A 14,592-nucleotide genomic window follows, 5' to 3' on the forward strand; every position below is an offset into this window, starting at 1 on the left:
CCTCTCCAGGAAAAAAAGGACAGAAAGAGTGAGACAAGTAGAGGGGCAAGCTGATATTTATAGACCAACTACCGTGTGTTAGAGGTTAGGTATTTGATCTCTTTAAGCCTCCTGATGTGCTGCAAGGCTGATTTATTATTCCCATTTTAGACATAAGGAACTTAGATAAACAAGAACTCAGAGAGGTTAAATAATGTGTTTTGGGTCAATAGGTAATTTGTACTATAATTTCTTTTCTTTTTTTTTGTTTTTTGAGATGGAGTCTCACTCTGTCGCCCAGGCTGGGGTGCAATGGTGCGATCTCGGCTCACTGCAACCTCCTCCTCCCAGGTTCAAGCAATTCCCCTGCCTCAGCCTCCTGAGTAGCTGGGATTACAGGTATGTGCCACCACGCTCGGCTAATTTTGTATTTTTTTTTGCGATGGAGTCTCGCTCTGTTGCCCAGGCTGGAGTGCAGCAGCGCAATCTCAGCTCACTGCAAGCTCTGCCTCCCAGGTTCACGCCATTCTCCTGTCTCAGCCTCCCGAATAGCTGGGACTACAGGCGCCTGCCACCACGCCTGGCTAATTTTGTTTTCATATTTTTAGTAGAGACAGAGTTTCACCATGTTATCCAGGATGGTCTTGATCTCCTGACTTTGTGATCCGCCCGCCTCGGCCTCCCCAAAATGCTGGGATTACAGGCGTGAGTCACTGCGCCCAGCTAATTTTGTATTTTTAGTAGAGACGGGGTTTCACAATATTGGCCAGGCCGGTCTCGAACTCCTGACCTCAGGAGATCCACCCGCCTGGGACCCCCAAAGTACTGGGATTACAGGTATGAGCCACCGTGTACCAGAATTTCTAGGTCTTCTGATTCAAAACCCGGAGCTCTTCCCTAGATAACAAGCTACATCTTGTGAGACTGTGATAGAGAAGTCAGCCTTAATTAGCCGGGCATAGTGGTGCATGCCTGTAGTCCTGGGTACTTGGGAGGCTGAAGCAAGGTAATTGCTTGAACCCAGGAGGCAGAGGTTGCAGTGAGCTGAGACTGCACCACTGCACTCCATCCTGGGCGACAGAGTGAGACCCTATCTCAAAAAAACAAAACAAAACAAAACAAAAAAAACAAAAAAAAACCCAAAAGAACTCAGCCTTTTGTTTGCGGTACTCTCCCACATAGGCCTTACTTGGGAGAGGGGTGGAGGGGTGGAGCAAGGATGGTTTGGAGCAATGATCATGATTCTAGTTTTCCTTTTGTAGGTCCCAGGAGGGGAAAGTAGTTGCTCATGGCCAAATAGAGCTGGGGATACTTGGGAGAGTGAGAATCAGGCTGGGGAATTACCCTGGCTAAAGACATCATGGGTGTCTGTACCTCGTAAGCGCTTCCTAGGAAGTTTTAGTGAGGAAGCCAGTAGCCAGTTTGTGACTTTCCAAGGGTTTCCACTTGCCTGGAAGGTGACAAGTGTCTGGGAAGCAGAAGTCCCTGCTTCTAGTCGTTTCCCTACAATCTGCAGTGAACCTGTCCCTTATTGAAGGCCAGGGACATATGGTGCCCTGGCCCTACTCACTGGTCCCTTCCTGCTTTTGAGAATCTGGGTCCCAGAGGGAGAGGAAAACCAACAGTAGTGAGTGAGTACTATCAGCTGAACCCTGAATTGGTACACCTGGTCTGATAGCCATTTGTATTTATCGGAAACCATAGGACAGAATCCTTGAAATGGAATTCATTGAGGAAATTTTGATTTATCTACTCTGTGCCCTTTTTTAAAAAAAAAAAATTATTTTTTGACATGGAGTCTTGCTCTGTTGCCCAGGCTGGAGTGTCATGGTGAGATGTTGGCTCACTGCAACCTCCATCTCCCAGATTCAAGTAATTCTCCTGCCTCAGCCTCCCGAGTAGCTGGGATTACAGGCACGCGCCACCACACCTGGCTAATTTTTGTATTTTTAGTAGAGATGAGGTTTTGCCATGTTGGCCAGCATGGCCTGGAACTCCTGATCTCAAGTGATCCGCATGCCTCGACCCCCCAAAGTGCTGGGATTAGAGGCGTGAGCCACCACACCTGGCCTACTCTGCCTATTGCCCACCTTTTCGGTTGTCAGTTAGGGGAAATACTATTTATGGGAAATGTAGTCAACGTTAAAATGCAGCAGTCTGTTCTCTAGCATGTCTGACCACTTGCTAGCCAGATCTGCTTGCACACTTGCAGTGTAAGCTCTCTGCCTGAAAGGCAGTTCCTTCTTTCTCTGATCAGCTCTGAGGGAGAGCAAGTTCTTCTTTAGTTGAAGAAATCTAGTTGAAGAGCTGAAGCCTCTCTTGCTGCAGTCCCTGCCCATCTGTATGCACCGTACTCCAGGGATTTGAGGACAATCTTCATGGCCCAAGTCATCTACCCTCCCACCCCTAGTGTAACTTTGATATTTTGGATGGATTCTTCATTCCTTGGGTCTCCATCCACCACAGCTGGTCAGTGTCCCTGCAAATAATGGTGCACAGAACAAATACAACTGACATTGCTGACGTGACCCAGTCAGGGTAATGTGCAGGAGATGCATCTGTTCTATAATCTACACTGTGTGACTCTATTAATGAAACACAGCGTGAGTGCTTTCTATCAGTTCCATAGAACTTGCTCTTTTTTTTTTTTTTTGAGATAGTCTTGCTCCATTGCCCAGGCTGGAGTGCAGTGGCACAATCTCTGCTCATTGCAAGCTCTGCCTCCCAGGTTCACACCATTCTCCTGCTTCAGCCTCCCAAGTAGCTGGGACTACAGGCGCCTGCCACCACATCCAGCTAATTTTCTGTATTTTTGGTAGAGATGGGGTTTCACCGTGTTAACCAGGATGGTCTTGATCGCCTGACCTCGTGATCCACCCGACTCGGCCTCCCAAAGTGCTGGGATTACAGGCGTGAGCCACCGCGCCAGGCCAGAACTTGCTCATGTTAAGTTTGTAATGGGAAAATACACCCAAATCTTTTTTTCTTTTTCTTTTTGAGACGAAGTTTTGCTCTTGTTGCCCAGGCTGCAGTGCAATGGTGCAATCTCAGCTCACCGCAACCTCTGCCTCCCAGGTTCAAGCGATTCTCTTGCCTTAGCCTCCCGAGTAGCTGGGATTACAGGTGCACGCCACCACGCCTGGCTAAGTTTGTATTTTTAGTAGAGACGAGGTTTCTCCATGTTGGTCAGGTTGGTCTCGAACTCCCGACCTTAGGTGATCCGCCTGCCTGGGCCTCCCAAAGTGCTAGGATTACAGGTGTGAGCCACTGTGCCTAGCCACACCCAAATCTTTCTCACCTAAACTACACCAAGTCTATGCTTCTCATAACTGTCCCTCCCTGGTCCAGGAACTACTGTCATGATGTCGGCCATACTGGTTTTCTTCCTATCTTTACCGTTTACCAACTATGTATGCATAATGTTTAGGTTTGTCTGTTTTGGAACTTTATGCGAGTGGAATCAGGTTCTAAGTATTGTATAATTTTCTTATTTCTCTCAAAATTAGGTTTGTGAGATTCATTCATCTACATTAAACATGTGGCTTTGGTTTGTTCATTTTCTTTTCTTTTTTTTTTTTTTTGAGATGGAATCTTGCTCTCTCGCCAGGCTGGAGTGCAGTGGCACAATCTCGATCTCGGCTCACTGCAACCCCCGCCTCCTGAGTTCAAGCGATTCTCCTGCCTCAGTCTCCCAAGTAACTGGGACTACAGGTGCATGCCACCTCGCTCAGCCAATTTTTATATTTTTAGTAGAGACAACCATGTTGACCAGGATGGTCTCCATCTCTTGACCTCGTCATCTGCCCACCTGGGCCTCCCAAAGTGCTGGGATTACAGGTGTGAGCCACCGTACCCGACCAGTTTGTTCATTTTCATTGCTGTAGATTATTCCATTGTATGTTAAAACTTTTAAAAAATCTAGTCCACTGTTGATGAACATATGTGTCCTTTACTTATCGTATTATGAACTATGCCACTGTGAATATTCATATGTCTCCTGGGGCACATGGGCAATGTCATTGGTAACCAATTATTTGATGTATTTATGTATTATTCCCAATGTCCTTCAGAACATAAGAATCACATCTTTTATACTTAATAAAGACTTTGAGCATACATCTGTTTTCTTAAAATATATTCCTGGGGTGGAATTGCTGGGTCCTAGGGTTTACCTAAAAATATGAAAATGTTCAGTATTCTTGATGCTCCTATCTGATTTCAAAATGACTTTTTCAACTATTTCCTTCACATAGAGAGCCGTAGGTGTCCAAATCAGATGCCTGACCATTTCTGAGGGATCTTGATCTTGGGGGCCTGGCTTCAAGCCTCATTATCAATGGCAATAAATTTGCCACTCTCTCACTGGAAGGAGCCCCTTCTATTTCATTTTTATTTTTTGAGAGGGAGTCTCACTCTGTTGCCCAGGCTGGAGTGCAGTGGCACAATCTTGGCTCACTGCAACCTCTGGACCTCCTGGGTTTAAGCGATTCTGCCTCAGCCCCCCGATTATAGGTGCCCAACACCATGCCTGGGTAATTTTTGTATTTTAGTAGAGACAAGGTTTCACCATGTTGGTCAGGCTGGTCTTGGATTCCTGACCTCAAATGATCTGCCTGCCTCAGCCCCCCATAGTGCTGGGATTACAGGCGTGAGTCACAGCACCTGGCCACATCTGCTATCTTTATGGCTTATACCTCGTGTTAGTCATCACAACAATACAGAGGATGCACTGGGCTGCCCTATCCTGGCCAAAGGTCTCCCTGGTAAGTATGGATTTGCTAATCTAGGAAAATCATTTATGGGGGGTTGGGCAGGGTGCTGGGGAGACCCTGCTTGCTCTCTCAAATGCACACCAGTCATTTGGGAGACATTCACTGCTCGAAAAACTTGAGTCTGTATATTGGCTCTCCCCTAACGTTGGCAGGACCTGGGGCAAAAGTACAAACAGATACCTTAATTACTTAAAATTACAAACCAGGTCGGACATGGTGGCTCGTACCTGTAATCCCAGCACTTTGGGAGGCCAAGGTGGGTAGATCATTTGAGGTCAGGAGTTCAAGACCAGCCTGACCAACATGGTGAAACCGTCTCTACTAAAATCACAAAAGTTAGCCGGGCGTGGTGAGACACGCCTGTAATCCCAGCTACTCAGGAGACTGAGGCAGGAGAATCACTCGAATCCTGGAGGTGGCGGTTGCAGTGAGCTGAGATGGTGCCACTGCCCTCCAGCCTGGGCAACAGAGTGAGACTCTGTCTCCAAAAAATAAATAAATAATAAAATAAAATAAAATTGCAAACTACTCCAATTAACCGCTAACCTTAATATAGTCTATTCTTCTACTTGGACAAATCTACATCTTTTAAGACCTGGAAGGCCAGGTTTAAATTTAGAATTCCTGGACTCCTGGGAGTTAAGCACATGAATGAGGTGGTGAAGGGAGCACAGGACCTGGCCCAACTATTGTCTCTTGGCTCACTTCTTTTCTCACCTCTGTTCTGCACCACGAGGGATCTGTGGACATAGGAGCTCAAACACCCAAGTGTCGTGTCACCCCCTTAAAATAAAACACAGCTGCCCTTTAGCCCCCCCTTTTTTGATGATAATCATTTTAATAGAAGTATATCTTCTTTTTTTTTTTTTTTTTTGAGACGGAGTCTCGCTCTGTCGCCCAGGCTGGAGTGCAGTGGCGCAATCTCGGCTCACTGCAAGCTCCGCCTCCCGGGTTCACACCATTCTCCTGCCTCAGCCTCCCAAGTAGCTGGGACTACAGGCGCCCGCCACTGCGCCCGGCTAATTTTTTTCTATTTTTTAGTAGAGACGGGGTTTCACCATGGTCTCGATCTCCTGACCTTGTGATCCGCCCGCCTCGGCCTCCCAAAGTGCTGGGATTACAGGCGTGAGCCACCGCGCCCGGCCATATCTTCTTTAAAACAAATGATTTAATTAAAGAAAGTAGAAACTGATTCTAATTAGTGGATTTTCTGATGATGATGATGATCATGATTTGAGACTGAGTCTCGATCTGTCGCCCACACTGGAGTTGCAGTGGCGTGATCTCTGCTCACTGCAACCTCCGCCTTCCGGGTTCAAGCAATTCTCTGCTTCCGCCTCCTGAGTAGCTGGGAGTACAGGCACCTGCCACCACGCCCGGCTAATTTTTTGTATTTTTAGTAGAGACGGGGTTTCACCATGTTTGCCAGGCTGGTCTTGAACTCCTGACCTCGTGATCCACCTGCCTCAGTCTCCCAAAGTGCTGGGATTACAGGTGTGAGCCACTGCGCCTGGCCTATTATTTTTAATTATACTTTAAGTTCTTGGATACGTGTGCAGAACGTGCAGGTTTGTTACATAGGTATCCATGTGCCATGGTGGTTCGCTGCACCTATCAACCCGTCATCTAGGTTTTAAGTCCCACATGCATTAGGTATTTGACCTAATGCTCTCCCTCCCCTTCCCCCCACACCCCACAGGCCCGGGTGTGTGATGTTCCCCTCCCTGTGTCCATGTGTTCTCATTGTTCAATTCCCACTTATGAGTGGAACATGCGGTGTTTGGTTTTCTGTTCTTGTGTTAGTTTGCTGAGAATGATGGTTTCTAGCTTCATCCATGTCCCTGCAAAGTACATGAACTCATTCTTTTTTATGGCCTCACTTTATATTCTTTTTATGTTTTGTTTTGTTTTGTTTTGTTTTTGAGACTGAGTCTGGCTCAGTCGCCCAGGCTGGAGTGCAGTGGCGCGATCTCGGCTCACCGCAAGCTCCGCCTCCCGGGTTCACGCCATTCTCCTGCCGCAGCCTCCCAGGTAGCTGGGACTACAGGCGCCCGCCACCACGCCCGGCTAATTTTTTGTATTTTTTAGTAGAGACGGGGTTTCACCGTGTTAGCCAGGATGGTCTCGATCTCCTGACCTTGTGATCCGCCCGCCTCAGCCTTCTAAAGTTCTGGGATTACGGGCGTGAGCCACCGCACCCAGCCACTTTAGATTCTTTTAGGGATGCCTAGACTCTGCCCTAGAGAGAATGGATCTGGGAAAGAGGCCACAGCTTCAGCTAACTGGAAAGGGAATTCTGGGGCCACAGGTATGCAGAACTTGGTCCTAAAGTGCCAAACCCTGTGGACTCCCTCACCCTAGGGTGGGATTGCTGGGCCTTAGGATTTCCTTAAAAATATGAAAATGTACGTAATTCCTGATGCTCCTCTTTGATTTCAAAATAGCTTTTTAGGCCGGGTGTGGTGGCTCACGCCTGTAATCCCAGCACTTTGGAAGGCTGAGGCAAGTGGATCACGAGGTCAGGAGTTGGAGACCAGCCTGACCAACATAGCAAAACCCCATCTCTACTAAAAACACAAAAATTAGCCGGGTGTGGTGGAACGCACCTGTAGTCCCAGCTACTCGGGAGGGTGAGGCAGGAGAATCGCTTGAACCCGGGAGGCAGAGGTTGCAGTGAGCCGAGATCACATCATTGCACTCCAGTCTGGGTGTCAGAGTGAGACTCTATCTCAAAAAAAGAGCTTTTTAAACTACCTCCTTGGCATGGGGCACGCTCCAGGTGTCGAAATCAGATGGGGAGTGATTAGAGGGGAGTTCCTAAAGTATGGGGCCCAGGGCAGGTTCTCTTGCCCAGGTATAAAGGGCCACACTTTCTGTATATGATTTCTCCTCTCCTGCTATGAGTGCAGAGTCTGTACCTGGCTGTATCTCCAGCATCTATCACCACTGAGAGCCAAACGTATTTGCTTAATGGATAGTACACTGGCCTCTGCATCAGAGGACCTGGGGTCCAGGCCCAGTACTGTCGGAAACAGTTCTTCATACTTTATTACCTCGTTTAAATTTTTCTTAGCCATTATATTGACAAAAATTCCAAGAGGTGAAGTGACTCTCCCAAGGTCGCACAGCTAGAAGAGGTAGAGGCTGGAACTGCACCCCGCCATCTGTCCTCCTTTCTTATTCTTTTTCTTTTTTTTTTTTCCCACTGTGCTGTGGTGGGCAACCGGGACCGGCCCGTTCGAGAGGCCTGGTCTTTACTGCTGTCCCTCTTCTCCAGCTCCGCTCCGCCTTCAGCCTCCCTCTGGCGCTGGGTCAGGCGCCCAGCTCCGCCCTGACCCTCCCCTTCTGCCGCGCTCCCTCCGCGCTCCCGAGGCCCCGCCCCTCCCCTCGGGCCAACGTCACGTGCCGCCCCATCCCCCCGCGCCTGCGCACTGCTTATTTCCCGCTGTCAGGATGAGGAGGCGGAGGTCGGCGGTCGGGTCCGTCTCTGCCGGCGGCTGTGGCGGCGCCGGCGGCTCCAGCCTTAGCGGTTCCTCCCTGGGCGGCGGCGGCGGCGGCTCGGTCGACGCCTCCTCCGCCAGCTGAGCCCGCGGGAGCCCGGGACGCCGCTTCCCCGCCCATCCCCGCTCCCCGAGGCCGGCCGCCTGGTCATGGCGCAGCCGGGCCCGGCTTCCCAGCCTGACGGTGAGGCGCCCACCATGGCAGGCGCGGCGGGCGCGGCCTGCCCGGCGTCGGCGTCGCGGGAGGACTTCGGGGAGGGCAGGCGGCGGGAAGGGTGCGCGCAGGTCCCAGGGGTGACCCTGCCGGGCGGAGGCGGGGACGCGCGGGCTGCGGCGCGCGAGGGCGGCGCGGGCGCCCCGGCGGCCGTCGCTGGGGAGGGGGCGGGAGGCGCCCGTGCAGCGCTTGCGGGAGGACAGAGGGAAGGGCGTGGGGAGGCTGCTGGGTAGCGTGGGGGAGTGTGGGGAGGGAGCGGTTCTGGGTAGCGGGGAACCGGCACGTGGGTTCTGCCCGTGGGGGAGGATGGAAATCGGGAACATGTGCTATATTCGTTAAAGAAAAAAAAATGTTAGGTTGCGTGCCCTCCCCGCGGCCCCAATCCTTGCTATAGAGCTCTTTGCACCCAGTTATGTGACCTGGAAGTAGTTGTGTACAGTAACTGGATTTAGTAGCATTCCCTGAATGGCACTGTGGCTTAATGGTAGGTGTTGGGGCCTGGGTGTCTAAAGGATCTGGATTGTTAACCAGCAAGCTCTGGGCTCATTTGTTAGCCTCGTTGAACCTGAGTATTCTCACACACGATTTAATCGAGAGGTTAATTCATGCCTTTATAGTTTATCTATAAAAATAGCAACACGAATGTGTATATAAAATAATAGAATTGTTACGGAGATATTAGGAGTAATGAGAATAGTGTTTGAGAATGCTGAGGCCTACTCGCACTACTTGAAGATATTTGCTTGTGGAACTAAAAAAAAATGAAGTGGAAGAAATGTGTCATTTATGGCGTTTATATTCTTGGAAGGGAAAAAAGGGCCCCATCCTAAATAATGAAAGTTGATTGTCAGAGCCCTTCATGATCTTCTGGGAAACTGGACTGAGCTGTGCCTCACAGATTGACTACACGGTTCCAGGTTTTACCACCTAGAATTGATGTTTGGGAGTAGTGTACTTGGTCTTTTCCAAGATCCTACTGTATCTAGTTGTGAAAGTTCTTTCTGGTGTGTTTCTATAATCAACGTGTGTGCTTAGCATCTTTAAGTGTGAGTAGGGTAGAATGTTGGGAAAAGGGACTTGGTATGGAGTAGGTACTTTAAAACTTACCTTTGCTTGGGGTTGTCTCAGAATAACCTTTCATGAAACTCTTACTCTTTATTCTTGCCTTTGGGGAACTCGAAACCGTATCAGATATTAAGGTTCTGGCTGCTCTCTGGGAAATGTGCTCCAGAGCCTATTAACCTGTAGTTTTGGGTGGTGGTAGTTGCCTGAGGGGAGATGTCCAGTGAGCACTTGGACTTTTATAAGAACCTGCTTGCTATTTCTGTTCCAGTAAGGGAACGTAAGGGAAGGAAAGTATTTTTGATGGGCTGTCAGAGAGAGGAAACTGGGATGTTTTCAGGCTGCATTTTAATGATCACCTTTTGCATTTGGTGTCAGGCAAGAAAACTTTGTTTTTCCACAATCCCACTTTCTTACTGCGCGGAGAGGCAGGATACAGAGAGAGCTTGTGGTTCTAATCAGGAGTGATAGGTATGCATAGCTGGCTGCTGCCTTCTCTTGAGTTGCATGGAAACAAACGTTTAGGGCAGCTCAGGTGACATGACAGTCTGGAATCAAAATTCCCTGCCTCTTTCAAGATATGAAATGGTCTTCCTTGTAAATAGGCAGAAGTGACTAAGCACTTGAAAGAGACTAGGGAAAATGAGCTTTAGGAAATTGTATTCTTGCTATTTTAGTTCAGATTTATTTCCTATTTTTCAAATCTTGTGACTCTAGGATGATTTTTATTTTAAATTAATGTAGTTAGCCATGGCTACTTTTTACAGTAGGAGAGAGATAATTTGGTACATTTGAGTGCCTTGTGTCAGAAGTTCATCTTGGGGATTTTAATTTTTTTTTTTTTTTTTTTTGAGACAGTATCTCACTCTGTTGGCCAGGCTGGAGTGCAGTGGTGCCATCTTGGCTCACTGCAGCCTCGACCTCCTGGGGTTAAAGCAATCCTGCCACCTCAGCCTCCCAAGTAGCTGTGACTACAGGTGCATGCCACCATGCCCAGCTAATTTTTGTATTTTTGTAGATACGGTGTTTTGCCATGTTGCCCAGGCTGGTCTCAAACCCCTGAACTCAAGGAATCCATCTGTCTACGCCTCCCAAAGTGCTAGGATTATAGGTGTGAGTCCCTGAGTCTGGCTTTTGGGGATTTAATTTGTGTCTTTTGCTGAACTCATGTAGACCACTTTAGCTTTAGGCACATTTGAATTTCCTGCTGATTAAAAAAAAAAAAAAATTGCCAGAATTATTTTGTGTCAAACTGGTGGTGAAAGATAACTAACTGCTTAGTCTTTGACTGTATCTCGTTTTATCCCATTTCAGAAGCGATTGTCTTTGATAACTTTAAAAAAAAAAATCTATATTGTCTGTTTTTCATGACCATATGGTAGATTAGGAAAATCGATTTGTGTGTAAATTGAAGGGATGAAATGTAATCACTTTATTCATTTTAATAATTTTGTAAATTAAAAAAGTTTTGGGTTTTTGATACTGCCTCTTAGTTTACTTATTTGGAATATAGGTAATTTTAATAGTTAAAGAAATTTCAGTTGATCTGTTTTCCCCTGAAAATTCAAAAATGTGAAAAATTTCAAATTTTAATGTTTAATCTAAGTTCAACTATGTCTTTGAAACATTTGCTCTGATTTTACTTCACTTTTTTCTTTTTCTTTTGTAGAGAGGGTCTCACTGTGTTGCCCAGTCTGATCTTGAATCCCTGGGCTCAAGCAATTCTCCCATCTTGATTTCTCAGTGTTGGGATTACAGGCATAAGCAACTGCACCCAACCCACTTCATTAGTTTTTATCCTTGCCGTGTTGACCAGGCTGGATTCCTGATTGTTTCTTGTTAGTTACACAGACATGCTACCTTTTACCCCTGAAGGACATGCATTACATACATAAACCTGCAACTTCCCTATCTCACTTAATAAATGTTAGCTAGAATATACTCATACATGGTTATATGGCCATGTAATGTTCTGTAAACACTGTAGGCATTATCTTAGGGAATCTTCGTAGCAATGAAGTGAGTACTATTGAAATATTACTGCTTCTATTTTCTTGATGAGGAAACTGAAGCACAGAGAAGTTAAAGAAATGTGCCTGATGTTATACAGCTACTAAGTGGGGGAGCAGACTTCAAATCCATGCCGTCTGGCTTATGTACTAGATCGTGGACTACTTTCCAGGTCAGTGTTGTAGGCCTTCCTCATTCTTGTTAAAGACTATCTCATCATATGCATGTACCATGCGTGATTTATTGCCTGTTTCCCTATTGTGGGGCAAATACATTGTTTTCAATTTTTAATTATTTTATAAGCAGTGTTGTAATGGATGTCCTTGTGCATATTTTTTAGGTACTCTTGTACTTCTGTAAGACTAGTGAATTAAATAAAGGGCATGAGTTCTGAGTGGTTTAAATTTTAATACCTGTAGCTAGCTTACTCTCAAAGGCATCGATTTACATACTTGCCAACAATATATGGCAGTTGGATTTCCCCTGTAATCTTACAAGCTCTGGATGATGTCATTTGTTTTAAATTTGTGTCTTTTGATTAAAGAAAGTTACGTTGTTCAGCTGGGCGCGGTGTCACACGCCTGTAATCCCAGCACTTTGGGAGGCTGAGATGGATGGATCACAAGGTCAGGAGTTCAAGACCAACCTGGCCAATATAGTGAAACCCAGTCTCTACTAAAAATACAAAAGTTAGCTGCGTGTGGTGGTGCGCACCTGTAGTCCCAGCTACTCGGGAGGCTGAGGCAGAAGAATTGCTTGAACCCTGGAAGTGAAGGTTGCAGTGAGCCGAGATCGTGCCACTGCACTCCAGCCTGGGGGACAGAGCGAGACTCTGTCTAAAAAAAAAAAAAAAAGAGTTGTATTGTTCAGTTAACAAGTATTTGTGTGTCTATTCTATGCCAAATCCTATGCTAGGATCTAGGAAATGCAATGATGAACAAAACCAGACCCAGTCCCTGTTCCTAGGTAGTGAATCATTCAGCCACTAATTAGATAATCCTATAGACATGTACAAAACTATTTATTCAACTAATACGAATGTATACTGTTTCTCAGGCACAATTCTAGGCATTTGGAATACATCAGTGGGCAATATAGGTAATAAATAACCCTGCCCTAGTGTGGGAGAAACGGATATTAAACAACAAACGTAAGCAAATGATATGGGTTGTTAGATGATAAGTGCAGTGGAAAAAAGAAAACATAGCAGGTTAAAGGGAAGGGGGTGGGGCTGGTTTTAAATAGGCTGGTCAGGCAGCTTTATTGAGAAGATGACATTTGTGCAAAGACTTGAAGTAGTTAGAGGAGTTAGCCTTGAGGATATCTGGTGGAAGGGTGTTCTAGGCAGGGATCAGTTTTTGCATATGCCTTGAGGGCAGAAGCATGTCTGGTGTGTTTGAGGAATGGCATGGAGGTCAGTGTGGCTGGAATGATGTTACGGGGCCTAGGAGAAGTGTAGAGTAGGATATGAGGTCAGAGAGGTCGTGAGGTCGTGAGGTGGAGGCAGATCTTGTTGGCCCTGGAGTATTGCCAAGATTGGGTTTCACTATGGGGAACCCTTGAAGAGCTTTGAACAGAGGAATGATGTGGTCTCACTTAGGTTTAAAAAAAATCGCAGTGGGCCAAAGTGCTGGGATTACAGGTGTGGTGACTCACACCTGTAATCCCAGCACTTTGGGAGGCTGAGGCAGGTGGATCACCTGAGGTCAGGAGTTCCAGACCAGCCTGGCTCACTGCAACCTCCACCTCCCGGGTTCAAGTGATTCTCCTGCCTCAGCCTCCCAAGTAGCTGGGATTACAGGCATGCGCCACTGTGCTAGGCTAATTTTGTGTTTTTAATAGAGATGAGATTTTGCCATGTTGGTCAGGCTGGTCTCTAACTCCTGACCTCAGGTGATGCATCCATCTTGGCGGATGCTGGGATTACAGGCGTGAGCCACTGTGCCCGGCCTATTTTATTTCTTTTCTTTGTTTTTTTGAGACCGAGTCTTGCTCTGTTGCCCAGGCTGGAGTGCAGTAGTGTGAACTCTGCTCATTCTAACCTCTACCTCCCAGGTTCAGGCGATTCTCGTGCCTTAGCCCTTCAAGTAGCTGGGATTACAGGCATGCAATGCTATACCTAGCTCATTTTTTTGTGTATTTAGTAGAGTCAGGGTTTCACCGTGTTGGCCAGGCTGGTCTCTGTCTCCTGTTTTCAATTTATCCACCTTCCTTGGCTTCCCAAAGTGCTGGGATTATAGGAGTGAGCCACTGTGCCTGGTTGAAGTGTGGCTTTTTAATTTGCACTTCCTGGATAGGAATTATATTAATTATGGCCTCTTTGTTTATTGGCTGGTTGGCTTGTTCCTTCTTTCCTTCCATTCATTTTTTTCTTTCTTTCATTTTTTTTCTTTTTTGCTTGCCTGCCCTTCCTTCCTTCCTCCCCACCTTTCTTCTTCTTCTTGTTCTTCCTCTTCTTTCTTTTCTCTTCTACTTTGAGTTGCTGTTTCACATCTATTTCTTTTGTGACTTGTCTGTTTATATCTGTTTCCCATTTTTCCATTGGGTTGTCCTTTTCTCAGTAATTTGGAGGAGCTCTTTGTAAATTATATTAGCCCTTTGGTATGTATTGGAAAGTTTGATCTCACAGTTTGTCATTTACCTCATTAAAATTTTGTTTTTTTGTTATGCAGAAAGCTTTAATTTTTAGGTAGATCTGACCTTTTTTTTTAAATTTATGGTTTCTGGGTTCTTATTTTGCTGAGGAAAACCCCCCCAACTCTCATGTTTATTTAAAGAGAAAAAAACCTTATTTTCAACACTTGTAGTTGTCTTTTATGTTTTGTAGTCTAATGCATTTGGAATTTGTTTTTAAATTAGGGAAGTTTAATATAAAGAATTATTAACTAAACTGGAGATCACCCACTAAGATGAAAGAAGCCCTAAAGAATACAGGACTAGTAGACATAAGGGACAGTCATAGCTTCCAGGGCTGAGGCAGAGCACCCTTTATTTTTTTCCTGAATAACTAGTTGTCTTAATGTTTGTTCAATAATTCATGTTTTTGTTTGTAAAT

The 14,592-nt window shown here is 46.3% G+C and overlaps 1 protein-coding gene across 4 annotated transcripts in view; it reads left to right on the plus strand.

The window, feature by feature from the left end:
* The first annotated feature begins 8,187 nt into the window (after window positions 1-8,187).
* Window positions 8,188-14,592, plus strand: part of RABEP1 (rabaptin, RAB GTPase binding effector protein 1) — a 111,927-nt gene continuing 105,522 nt past the window's right edge. For 2 of the 4 annotated variants that reach the window (XM_008010011.3, XM_008010013.3), the window contains exon 1: window positions 8,191-8,435. In XM_008010011.3, the coding sequence (XP_008008202.3) occupies window positions 8,402-8,435 (34 nt within the window). In that variant the 5' untranslated portion in view covers window positions 8,191-8,401. Of the gene's footprint in view, window positions 8,436-11,600; window positions 11,710-14,592 lie in introns of those variants that run through there. The other 2 variants (XM_008010014.3, XM_073004624.1) reach the window with 2 other exon arrangements.

This window comes from Chlorocebus sabaeus, chromosome 16 (genome assembly GCF_047675955.1).
Source record: "Chlorocebus sabaeus isolate Y175 chromosome 16, mChlSab1.0.hap1, whole genome shotgun sequence".
In the NCBI taxonomy this organism is placed as follows: domain Eukaryota; kingdom Metazoa; phylum Chordata; class Mammalia; order Primates; family Cercopithecidae; genus Chlorocebus; species Chlorocebus sabaeus.